This window comes from Sarcophilus harrisii, chromosome 3, assembly GCF_902635505.1.
Source record: "Sarcophilus harrisii chromosome 3, mSarHar1.11, whole genome shotgun sequence".
Lineage (NCBI taxonomy): Eukaryota > Metazoa > Chordata > Mammalia > Dasyuromorphia > Dasyuridae > Sarcophilus > Sarcophilus harrisii.
Window position 1 is genome coordinate 303,986,748 of NC_045428.1, and position 13,785 is coordinate 304,000,532.

The 13,785-nt window shown below is 35.9% G+C and overlaps 1 protein-coding gene across 1 annotated transcript in view; it reads left to right on the plus strand.

Annotated features, from left to right (window-relative positions):
* CASR (calcium sensing receptor) overlaps positions 1–13,785 on the plus strand; it is a 144,849-nt gene that overhangs the window by 83,233 nt on the left and 47,831 nt on the right. The window contains exons 3-4 of the mRNA XM_003763628.2: positions 2,567–2,873; positions 4,678–5,565. Coding sequence (XP_003763676.1) covers positions 2,567–2,873; positions 4,678–5,565 — 1,195 coding nt within the window. The remainder of the gene's footprint in view (positions 1–2,566; positions 2,874–4,677; positions 5,566–13,785) is intronic.

Here is a 13,785-nt window from a genome sequence, read left to right on the forward strand (position 1 = left end):
AAATAAAGCTTTTTGAAATAAGCTAAGATTTTTGTAACTCTAAGTTGGGTACCAAAAGCAAGTCTTCTTTGTCATCAATTATATTCAAAATTCAGTTCATAAAAATTTCCAGTTAACTTAATCAAAAGAGAAGTAGGGAGCTAGGATAAGTCCTTTCCAAAAATGAAATAATATAGTGAAGTTTTAAGAAACTTTCTTCTGCTAGGAAAAGATAGTCATGAGGTTCATATAGAAACTCAGTGGAGAGCTTCATCTCTTTCTCAGCTTCTGCCACATATGAGAAAGCAAGTTCAGAGGAGAAAAAAAACAGAACTTTATTTCGCTGGTCAGAAACAAGAATGGAGCCATAAGACCTTAGGCAAATACAGTACCCCTTTGGAAATTACCTTCCTCATTTATAAAATAAGGAATTTGTATTAGATGGCCTTTGAGGATACTCTTACTGATTTAACATTCTGGCAAAAAGTTAACAAATTGAACTTGTATTTACCACTTTATGCTTTGTTCCATATGTATTGTCTTTTAGCATTACAATTAATTTAAATATTTAAATAATGATAAATGATTAATAGTATTAATTTAATAGAGCCTGATAATCATGCTTAAGATTATCATGTTTATCTTTTTTAAAAAAGAATTTTGGTTATTTTGCTTTATGATTAGATGAAACCTCCTAATTTTCATTTTAAAATATGTACTTTCTCATGTGGATCATATATTGGGCAACCACAGGATATGTAATCTCTCTCAAATTCAGCTGCTTCATATTTAAAATGGAATAGCTATGTCCTAACTGATAAATGATCAAAGGATTCAATCTGTGCCCAAAGGGCTATAAATTCACATGTATCCTTTAACCTCACACCACTACTTGGCATGGATACCAAAAGAGATTTTTTAAAAAGGCAAATCACTTATATGTAAAAAATATTCATAGCAACTCTTTTCTTAGAGCAAAACAAAAAATGAAGTTGAAGGGATGCCCATCAATTGGGGAATGGCTCAATAAATTATAGTGTGTTTTATGATGGAATATTATTGTTCTATGGGAAATAATGAGCAGGATGCTCTCAGGGAAAGAAAAACCTGTAAAGTCCTTCATAATCTCAAGCAAAGTGAAATGTACTGTATAAAAAATAATAGCAATGTTCTGGGATGACTAGCTGTAATGGCCCAGAACTCTGGAGAAGTATACTTGAAACAAGGATTCTTACAACAAGGTGTTAACTCAGTGGAATTGATAATACAATGGTTATCTAGTTTAGCATGGTGATTAATAGTTCTCTAGTTCAGTGTGACTGAATTAATCTTACAACAAATAATGGTTCCCTAGTGATATAATGATTGGCTTATACTCAGTATGATGAATGGATTTAATTTTAATAGAGTATTTAAAAGGTCAGTCTCCGATCTAGAGACAGACTCGGAGACAGACTAGGAGAAGACAGAGGACTGGAGGCTGGAGTTCAAGCTCTGGGACTCAGAGAGATTTCAAGAGAGAGACATTCCATCTTTGATCAGGCTTCTGGTGGCTCTCCTGCTTCCTGCACTTTAACTAACTAGCCTGCATTTCTCTCTTGAGACCAAGGCCAGTCTGAAGGGCCTCTAGAAAGCTAGCAGCACCCCAGGCAAGGAGACAGACTGTGAAGGAGGTCAGGACAGCCACCACGATGGTGGGAGATGGAATGAATGTCTCTTGTCCAGTCTTCGTTGGCTTTTATATACTCTATTATAATTACATCATCGTAGGTGTGAATCTTGTAGAATACGTGTCAATCTTGTAGAACTATATTAAGTGCTAAGTACACGTACCGAACTAGAGAACTATTAATCACCATGCTAAACTAGATAACCATTGTCTTATCAGTTCCTCTGAGTTAACATCTTGTTTCAAGTATGCTTCTCCAGAGTTCCGGCTCTCTACAAATAGCTATAAATTACTGTTATTCTCAGTAGTACAACCATCCACAGCTATTCTGAAGGACTTATGATGAAAAATCCTATCCATACCCAGAGAAGGAACTGGTTATATCTGAATTCAGACTGAAGCATATTCATTCTCATTCATTCTCTCTCTCTCTCTCTCTCTCTCTCTCTCTCTCTCTCTCTCTCTCTCTCTCTCTCTCTCTCTCCTGCTTTTCTCTTAACTTAATTTTTTTGGAGGGTTTTTATCTTCATTAGTGTGGAAGATCTATGTTTTTTTTTCCCATACAACTTGGTTTCACAAGTGGTTTCTTAATTGTGGGTGAGGATGAAGGAAAGAACCTAGAACTCAAAAATTCTAAAAACAAATTTTAAAAATCTGTTTTGAATATTATTGGGGAAAATATTAAATAAATATTTTTTTAAAAGATGGGTTAATAAGGATACCTATATCACAGGCTTGTTGTGAGTAGCAAATGGGATGATACATGTAAAATGCCTTACAAATCATAAAGTACTATATAAATTTTAGCTGTTATAATTACAAAGTCCTTTCTTTGAGTTTAACCGCTAATCTTTTACTGATATAAAGTTGATGATAGAAAAATGTCACATACTGACTTTCTTCTTTTCTTTGCTTCAGGTATAATTTTCGAGGGTTTCGATGGTTACAAGCAATGATTTTTGCTATCGAGGAGATAAACAACAGTCCTTCTCTTCTCCCCAACATGACACTGGGATACAGGATATTTGATACCTGCAACACAGTTTCTAAAGCCCTAGAAGCCACACTGAGTTTTGTAGCCCAGAACAAGATTGATTCCTTAAACCTGGATGAATTCTGCAACTGCTCGGAGCATATCCCCTCCACTATTGCTGTGGTTGGAGCAACTGGCTCTGGCATATCCACTGCTGTGGCAAACCTGCTGGGATTGTTCTATATACCTCAGGTATTACACCTTCTTAGACAGCTTTGTTGGGAGAGGGCTTATGCAAAGTCAATGAAGAGATACTTGCTAGAACATTTTGCATGTCTGTAATTTGGACCCTTTGAGGACTTAGCTAGGGCTCTATATCTTGGTGCAAAGTTATCATCCAAATCAAACACGCTATTGTCATTAACTATCTGTGTAATTTGAGGCAAGTTATTTAATCTATTTGAGCCTCAGTTTCTTGATCAGTAAAATTAGTTTGGATTACATGATTTCTAAGTTTCTTTCTAGCTCTAAATTTATGATTCTGTGATGATCCTACTTGAGGATGGCTTCACCTTTCATTATGTACCAACCTCAAGAATACAATGATTCTGGAATTTCCTTGATATGGTAGTTCTAATAGCAATGAAAATAGTGCAACTATGTCATCCCATAAGACTCTTTTTTATATCCACCAAAATATTTGTATGTACAGAAGGATACATTTACATATGTGCACAAATCCAAATCAGTTCAAATTATCTCAAATAAACATGCTTTTTAGGCAATAAACTATGAAAGCAGAGTTTATTCATATACAATTTGGCATTGCAATCACATGAAATTTACAACAGAGCTAATTTAACACATATTTAATGATAATTATCATCTATATGCTGCTGAATGATGTCTAGTCATAAATGATTGTCAGTTCATAAAAAATGACTAAAATGAGCATTGCATTTAAATGGTCAAGCTAAACATTGGCAGAAGGACATGTGGAAAGGGCAGCTGAAGAGAATGGGAAGGTGCTTTTGGATCCCTGTGAGGACTCTTAGATCCATAATTCAGAGATACGCCTTTTTTGGCTAGTAGGCATCCTAATATTCCAGATGTTTCATGAGCCCCAGGCTAATAATAGGTACAACCATCCCTAAGTGTTCATGAAAAATCAAATATCAGATGGGCAGACTAAGCATCAGATTCTATCAAGGAGATGTCTGGGGGGAGTGAAGAATGCTGGAATAATAATCAATTCCTTCTCCTCCCCAACAAGAATAGTGGTTGAGGAAGGATCCTGAAAGGGACAGAGGAACATAATTTTGGGGGTGGGGGAGCAAGGCAATTGGGGTTAAGTGACTTGCCCAAGGTCACACAGCTAGGAAGTGTTAAGTGTCTGAGGTCAGATTTGAACTCAGGTCCTCCTGACTTCAAGGCTATTGCTCTATCCCCTGTGCCATCTAGCTGGCTCAAAACATTTTTTTTTCTTTTTCCCTTCCTTCTTTTCCTACCACCTTGATTCTACTGACTTAAGGAAAGATGCTATATTCAAAAAGTCACTTCTGTAATGACCAAAATTCTACCAGTTAGAGAAATGTGTGTACTGAGAAATTAAATGACTTGCCTAGATCATGTTGTCAGTAAGTGTTGGAAATGGGACTTGAACTTAGGTCTTTCTTACTCAAGAATATAAAAGCATAAAGGGGAGGATTCCCAAACCTTTGAAACTTATAAAGCAGCATAATAATATCACACTATATTTTTCTTATCTATTTTCTCATCTCCCCAGATACATCAGTGGTGGAGCACCTTTTATAATCACTAATGAGTCCAACTTCTTTGCTTTTATATTAAGAGTTTAAATGCCCACAGAAAAGAATCCTGACTGTTCACATTGCAGTAAAATGGTTATCTTTTTTTTCTATCCTATCCACAAAGTCAACTTCAAATCAAAGTCATCACTCTGTAATTTAGATTGGTTGATATTTCAGTGAATTTTTGACATTTATCTAATGTCCTTTTTTTTGATTCTTTCTTTTTTTCTTTCTTTTTGCCCCAGGTCAGTTATGCATCATCCAGTAGGCTCCTGAGCAACAAAAACCAGTACAAGTCTTTCCTCCGGACCATCCCCAATGATGAACACCAGGCTACTGCAATGGCAGACATCATTGAGTATTTCCGCTGGAACTGGGTGGGTACCATTGCCGCAGATGATGACTATGGCCGGCCAGGGATTGAGAAGTTCCGAGAGGAGGCAGAAGAGAGAGATATCTGCATTAACTTCAGCGAGCTCATCTCCCAGTACTCTGATGAGGATGAAATACAGCATGTTGTAGAGGTCATCCAGAATTCCACAGCCAAAGTGATTGTTGTCTTTTCTAGTGGCCCGGATCTAGAACCTCTCATCAAGGAGATTGTCCGTCGTAACATCACAGGCAGGATATGGTTGGCCAGTGAAGCCTGGGCCAGCTCCTCACTCATAGCCATGCCTGAGTTTTTCCATGTTATTGGAGGTACAATTGGGTTTGCACTAAAGGGAGGGCAGATTCCAGGATTTAGGGAGTTCCTTCAGAAGGTACACCCCAAGAAGTCAGTTCATAATGGTTTTGCCAAGGAGTTTTGGGAAGAGACATTTAACTGTCATCTCCAGGAAGGTTCTAAAGGGTCTCTATCTTTTGACCCCTTTCTGAAGAGTCGAGAGGAAGGAGGCAGGAACAGACCCAACAACACAACCACCACTTTTCGTCCTCTGTGTACTGGGGATGAAAACATCACCAGTGTTGAGACACCATATATGGACTACACCCATTTGCGGATCTCTTACAATGTATACCTGGCTGTCTACTCCATTGCCCATGCCTTGCAGGACATATACACCTGTTCACCTGGGAAAGGACTCTTCACCAATGGCTCCTGTGCAGATATTAAAAAGGTTGAGGCTTGGCAGGTAAGAAGTCAAAATAAAATGTGGCTCTGTGTACATAAGGCAGAACTTGGCTAACCCAGAGAAGTAAGGTCCTGTGAACATTTTACAAAGGTGATTCCCATATGAGACCAATGACCCAACCCCATGTTTTCAGTCAAATTGTTTCTACCTTAAGGTGTTAAGGCATCGTAACAACTAATTTCTATAAATCAATAGGCTATTACACAGTGAAGCATATTTGCTAAAACCACCATATTTCACTGTGGCAATTTTTGACATATAAGTCTGGCCAAAGTCTGGTCTCTAAAAGGTTTTTTAGTGTCCTAAAATTGTGTTAGTGCCTACAATGATGTTTTTATAATGCTTTAAACCAAGAGTTCTTAACTTTTTTGTGTCATGGACTCTTTTGGCAATCTAGTAAACATATGGACCTCCTCAACATAATGTTTTTAATACATATATAAATATGTAGGTTTACAAAGAAATCAATTCTATTAAAAAAAAACCACTAGTTCATGGATCTTAGATTATTATCCCTGCTTTAAATAGAATTAAAATTGATTAGCCTTTTATTAAGATTGTATTGGGATATTAGATTTACTTCAATAAGTATTTATTATATTGCTTTATCATGAGAGGTTCTTAGAAAATATGTGAATGAACAAATGAATGAAATAATGAATGAACATACACTATATTCCTAGCATTGTGCTATAGATACTATAGGTTACAGTATAAAATCATATATATATATATATATATATATATATATATATACACATATATATATATACACACATATATATATATATATATATATATATACATACATACATACACACACACAAGATGATGTGCTTGGCTTCAGGGAGTTTACATTCTTGTTTCTTTTGCTAAGGTTAATGTTTGCTCTCAGTAAATGTTTGCTTTACTTACTCCCAGGCACAATTTTGTTGAGATCTACTGTTGAATATATTGGATTACTTGCCATCTGAGGGAGGGGGTGGGATGAAGGTGGAGAAAATTTGGAACACAAGGTTTTGCAAGGGGCAATGTTGAAAAATTATCCATGCATATGTTTTGAAAATAAAACACTTTAATAAAAAAAGAGATCTACTGTTGATACAGAGAGATATATACTCACTAGTGAAGAATAGAGAACTTTGGGCATTTAGTCCAAATACTGCCTGTCTTCAGCTTAATTTCAAAAGACCCAAAAAAGAATTTCTAAAATTGTCTATTAGCTGTTATTACCCCCTACCAACAGTTGTCTGGTATAGTAATAAGTATACTAGTTCAGCTTTCAGAGGTCTTGGGTTTAAAGGAAAGAGCTAACAATGTTTAGAGGTGAAGGGGTGAAGAAAATGGGGAAAAGAGAAGGAAATCTGTCAACTCTAGTGTTTGGACCCAAACTTCTTAGGATTATGAAGTATGACAGAGGGTTCAGAGGGAGATTGCATTGTAGTGAGGCAGAGAAAGAAGATCTTAGCTATCTAGGGCAGGGACCTGAGCCTAGAAGGTGGAATTAATACTGGCTAGTATATTGAATGTGAAGGTATACTGTTGACCATCCTTTCGTCTTCCTTCTTCTAACTCTTCCTGTAGAGAGGCAATCATTCATTCAGTCACTATTCATTTATGAAGTACTTACTGTGTTCCAGGCATTATGCTAAGTGCTGAAAATACAAAAGGGGACAAAAGACAATCTCTGCATTCGAGAATCTCATAATTTAATGAGGGAGACAAGCCAATAAGTATGATACACAAGGTATATATAGGATAAGTTGGAAATAATTAAATAGTAGGAATAATACTAATGAATAATAAATAGAGGAAATAATTTTTAAAATAATGAGAAATAAATTAAAAGAGGGGAAGCATTAAAATTTAAAAGGGTTGGGATTTAAAGGAAGACAGGGAAAGCAGTAGACAGGGATGAGGAAGGAGAGCATTCCAAGTATGAAGGAGAAAATTTCAGGAGCACAGAATAGTAGATAAAGTAGATAAACTTGGAGTCTGGAAAATGTGGGTTCAAATTCTATCTCAAATATTTGTTAATTCTGTAATGGTGAGGTTGTTTAACCTTGGTTTTTGAGATAATAATTGAAATATTTGAGAAATAATAATAAATGCAGAGGTTTGTTGTGAGGATCAAATAAAATATTATTTGCAAAATGCTGTGTAAATTTTAATACCATTATTATCATTCCTTCTTTCTGTGTGATGATTTACACAGGATTTTAGGTATTTTTCTTGAGGTCATTCTGTTAAAAAAAAAAAAACAAGATGTATACATCTGCATCAGCCTTTTAAAATGTACACACACACACACACACACACACACACACACACACTATGACTATCAAAGAAATCAACAAAAATGAAATATACTTATCAATTTTTTTTATTTAAAAAACAAATTCTTGCACCACAGGTTAAAATCTCTGGATAAATGATCTCTAAGAATGTTAGAGGGCAGGTAATTGGCACAGTGGATAGAGCACCAGGCCTTCAGTAAGGAAGACCTGATTCAAATCCAGCCCCAGACATTTACTAGTTATATGACCCTAGGAAGTCACTTAACCCTGTCTGCCTCAGTTTCCTTATCTGCAAAATTAGCTAAAGAAGGAAATGGCAAACTATCCTTGTAACTTTGCCAAAACAAATCCCAAATGGGGTTATAGAGAGTCAGACATGACTGAAAAGACAGAACAATAACAATAACAAGAATGTTAGTTCTGTTATTCTCTGATAAGAGTGACATTAAATAAGACCTGTCTAAAAATAGCAAAGTGAATTGACTAGGAAGAAAAAGGAGACAAGGAGAGTGAATTATTTAGAGAATGGACCTGATCTGGAGTGTAATGGGAAGAATTCTTAAATGGAGCAGCGGAGAGAAGTTGGGTGAAGCAATGGGCAGAGACAACAGCTATGGGAAGTGACATTAAAGATCATTTGAAGAGAGATAGTGGCTGAGGAAAAGGTTGCAAAGTGGCCCTTCTGTGTTGGCCAAACGGTGAAATTTGCTCATCCTTTGTCCATATCTGAAATATGCTTCCTCTTCACCAGTCCTTACTCAAAATCTGCTTCAATTATCCACATCCTTTCTAATTACCCTACCCCCCATTTGCTTGGCATTCCCTTCGGTACTCATGTACTTTACTTGTACGATGGTAGAATTTCAATTAGCTGGAATGTCCTGGTTGAAGAATGATTAACCAGAAAATCCTTTTTGCTTTAACCTCTATTGTTGAATTTTTTCTAACACATATTATTTTACTTTGCTGCCTCAGTAATAATAGTCTAGACATTACATTATGAAGGTCTAACTTAAGAAACATTCACACATGAAATTGGCCAGTTGTATATTGTTTCCATTCAGTTTCTCTCTACATCTTTCCCTTCTTTCTTCCCTCTCATGTTATTTTTAACAATCAAGCTGTCTTGGGATGATAGTTTCACCTGGTAGACCCAATTTGGGATTATTTGATCCAGGAAAATCCTTCCTCTTTGTCCCAGCAAAATTGTGCATGTGCTGCTCTCTCTCTGCTAGCCTAATAAAAATATGCAGTAACTAACCAGAATTAGCAACAAGAGCCAGAGCTAAGGGAGAGAGAAATTCTGGGGAGATGTTTTTAGCATTGGGCATATGAGGGAATGGGAGGTGCATTTAGGACCAGCAAAAAAGGAGGAGATGATTGACACTTGGTTAAAGAATTGACTCTGTACTTTCACCATAGGTACATGATTGGAGTTAAGGAAGTAAGTAGGAGAGACAAGTTGGAAATTATTTACCTTTTACTTTCTATGACTTTGGAGTAAGTCATTTAATTTCCTTGTGCCTCCATTTCTTTATCTGTAAAATAAAGGTATTGTGGGTAGATAGGTCTTAGGCTTGGAGTCAGTAACACTCATCTTCCTGAATTCAAATCTAGCCCCGGACATTTACTACTAGCTATATGATACTGGGCAAGTCACTTTACTTTGTTTGCCTTAGTTTCCTCATCTGTAAAATGAGTTGAAGAAGGAAATAGCAAAACTTCTGCAGTATCTTTGTCCAAGAAAGCTCAAAAGGGATCACAGAGGCAGACAACTGAAAAGACAACTAATCAAAATAAAGGAGTTGGACCAAGTGGCCTCTAAGATCCATTACAGTTTAGGTCCATGAGAATAATCCTATGATCCTATCTATCTGAAAACATGTGGCATTTTGATGTAGGATCTTTAATGATAACATTGTTCCTCAAGTTAAGTCAATTAGAATTTACTAAGTACCTACTATGTGTCAAGAACTGGACTAAATACCAAAGAAAAGTCATGTGTGTGAAAAGGAATTTTTAGACAGGTATGGAGGACTTTAGCCCATGAACCTCATTCAGTCCTGAGATTGATTTCATCTTGTTAACTTAATGGGAAGAAAGAAGACCAGGGGAGACAAAAGAAAAGGGAAGGGAGTATTTTATCCCTTTCTTCCAACACCATTAGAGAGAGCAACTGGAATTGGGCCATTTCATTGTTTCTGTAGTGCTGCCTAGATTGCTGTAGTCAAAGATTGGTGCATTTTTGGACAAAGCTGGCCATTGAAATCCATTTGCTTGCAGAAATGACTCACTAAGCAGAAGAGAGCATAGGATTATAGATTTAGAGCTGTAAAGGCCCTTAGAGACCACTTCCCCCATTTTACAGATGAGGAAACTGAGACCTAGATAAATTAAATGAGAGTAGGCTCCAGAGAGAAGCAAAGGGACACAGATGTATTTCTTTTGCGTGCCTTTAGATGTTCACCAGCTTACCTCCCAGAGAATTCTGGCTGGGGTGACCCGTGATATCTCAACACTGAGGTATTCTGATATACCATCTGGTGTCCTTTATTTACCTTCTGGGAATCGGTCAATGTACACTAAGGAAAAGAAACTCTGATGAAAAAAAAATGTGCCCCAAATCAGCAGAAGCATAATCCTTGATCACACTTTCTGACTTGCTATCCTATTCCACTGGTTTGGCAGTGCCAAAAGTCTGGAGACCCTTATGATCAGAGACCAGTGATATTTGATATATAGAAAGGACTTAGGTTTTTTTATTTCATTTTGTCTTTGTGTCTTCAGAACTTAGCACATTATCCCTACTACGCCTGGCATATAGAAAGTATTTGATAAATTTTTGATTGATTGGAGCAAGTAGCAAGAGATACTTCACATTTATGATTATTGTAAATACACCTGGTTTGAAATCTTTGGGAGCAATACCACAAATGGCCAGAAGATGGAAATATTACTTCATGAGTCTATGTCTACATATAGCTATATACCTTTTTTTTCCCTCCATTGTCTATGTCTTTGTGCATGCAAATCTATTTTTTTAAAATCAAAGTTGTATTGATGCCTTTTATTTCTTCATTAAATTCATTTCTAAATTAACATCCTCATTCTAAATTAAGTTCCCTCAAACATTCACCAAATGAACCTTTGTGACTAAAAAAAAAAAAAGAAAAACAATAACAAAAAAAAAGTTGGATTGCAACTAAGGCAGATCACATATAACAGTGTATTCATAGTTCTTTACCTTTATAAAGAGAGGAGAGAAGCATATTTTCTTAATATTATTTTCATTTACTTAATTTTAGTCATGGGTATTGTTTTCCTGATTCTGATTACGTTACTCTGTTATTAGTTCATGCAAAGTTTTCACATTTCTCATATTTATTTATCATTTTTGTGGCAAAATTATATTTCATTCTATTACTATGCCAAAGTTTGCTCAGCCATTTCTTAATTAGCTTATATCTACTTTATTTCCAGTTTGTTGCTACCACAAAAAAATGCTACTGTGACTGTTTTGTTACATATGGGATCTTCCTCTCTCTTACCTCTTTGGGGATCTCAGGGTCAAGGAGTCTGAACATATTAATGTTCTCCTCTGGTGGGTGTTAAACTTTGAAATGCAGAAATGATCCAAGGCAATCCCAATAGACTTGGGATAGAAAATACCATCTGCATCAAGAAAATGAACTATGAAGATTGAATATAAATCAACACATTCCATGTTCATTCTTTTTTCTGTTTTTTTCTCTCCCACGGTTTTTCTCTTTTGTTCTGATTTTTCTCTCCCAACATGATTCAGATAATGATGTGTATTTAAAATAAATAAATGAAATGGAGGAATGAGAAAGGTGATTATGTCTGGTAGATAGATGTGATTCTAACTACTCTGAATGGGGAACTGGCTTAATGCTTGCTGGTACATACAGGGTTATGGTACTAAGAATTCTGAACCCTACTAAGCTGTGGTGGCCTATGTGGCCAAGACTGGCCAGGTAGAGAGTAGAAAGAAACAAGACCTGGACTAGCTCTTCCACGGAAAAGGTAAGGAAGAAGGGCAGACTGGTTAAGAAGGGAACATAGGTGGGAATCAATGTTGGGTAGATAAATGTAACTGGTATGTAGTCAACAAGCCTTTTTAGTACTTGAGAAAGCACAATAAGTTGTAAGGAAGTGTTGACTGAGATCCAAGACAATAACTGAGAACTCTCCTGGAAAGGGGAACTGAGGTAACAGTCTTAAATATCAAACATGGACAACCGCCAATCTCAGGCATAAAGGGGTCAGACTATCCCCAGGGGCTGACTGTGATCACAGATTTGCCTATTTTAACCTAAGAGTCCTTCAAATCTGCCTTGATAGGTAGTGCTGTATGTTTCTGTTGGGGTTTGAACCCAGATAGGTAAAATCTCCTCTGAGTATGAATGTTGATTCAATGCAACATCAGGATCATTTGACTTTAGAGATAAAAGGAAATAGTTTGTCCAGGGTCCTAATTAGCTCTGCTCTTTCTCTTTCCTACTGGCTTAAAATAGGTCAGAAATTTATTTTAATTATTTAATAGAACTTTGTTTCAATTACTAATTTTTTAAAAATCAAGTCAACAGACATTTATTCAATTTCAACTATGTTCCAGTCATTCATAAATGAGTGGAATGTCCTTTATTTCTAGAAAGAGAGAAAGGGAAACTAATTAAAAATTTTTTTTTACTAATATGTCCTCCAATTAATTACTTCCTGTAGGTCAATGACCTGGGGGAAGAGAGGGACTCTATTTTTAGTGCTAAAGTAATTTCAATTTCCATCTCCATAATTACTTTCCCAAATTATAGGTAAAATATCTGGAGGAACCAAAGTCTCCTGAGAGCTCACTCTGAATACTTAGAATCCAAAAATTACCTTAGAAATATCACAGTAGTCTGAAGAGTTGAGGAACTTCCTAAATAACCCTTCTAGTCTAACTCCTTCAAAGTACAAAAACAAATTAGTTTTTTAGGCAATGTTTAAAGCTATGTTAAATTTAATGTACATAATTTTTAAAATAATCATTTTGTAGCAGCAGTTCAGTTTCTTATACAACTATCTTTTTGGTTCTTTGTATATTTAAATGTTCATATTTGTGATGTTCATAATAGGGATAGGGCCTGGACTTATGAATTCATTGGCATAAGGACTCCTAGGTAAGGAAACTCCCTTTTATTAATGCAGATCAGCACTTTTGCTCTTATAGGAAAGCACTGATGGGTAAAGTGATTTGATGGCCAGTATGTGTCAGAGATGGGATTTGAACTCAGTGTTCCTTCTTTTGAAGTCAATTTATAATTGAAAAAAAATGTTTTAAAAAAGGGTTTCAAAGCCATAGGCTTCATCATTTATAGAAATTTAAGCACTATGGATCCCTTTGTCAATGGGATAAAAAGCCTATGTATCCCTTTTCACAATAATGTTTTTAAATGCATAATATCACATAATGTATAGTTACAAAATGATGATATAATTAAAATGCAAAATATATTTTCCAGTTTTTTTTATTAAAACTTTTTGTCTTCAAAACATATGCATGGATAATTTTTCAACATTGACCCTCACAAAACCTTGTGTTCCAAATTTTCCCCTCCTTCCCCCCCACCCCTTCCCCTAGATGGCAAGTGATCCAATGTTAAGTTAAACATGGTGGAAATATATATTTAACCAATATATGCATACATATTTATACAGTTTTCTTGCTGTCAACATTAGTTTATTCCTCTTTAGAATGAGGGCTTTGGATGGGATGGTCTCCAAGGTCTATTCTAGTTGTTAGGTTTTATAAGTCTATGTTTAAATTCTACTTTAGCAAGCAAATTAGTATGGAACTTAGGCTGGGCAAGAGAGGTATTTCACAAATGGAAGAAGGTAGAGACAGTAGGAAGTAACTTATCCA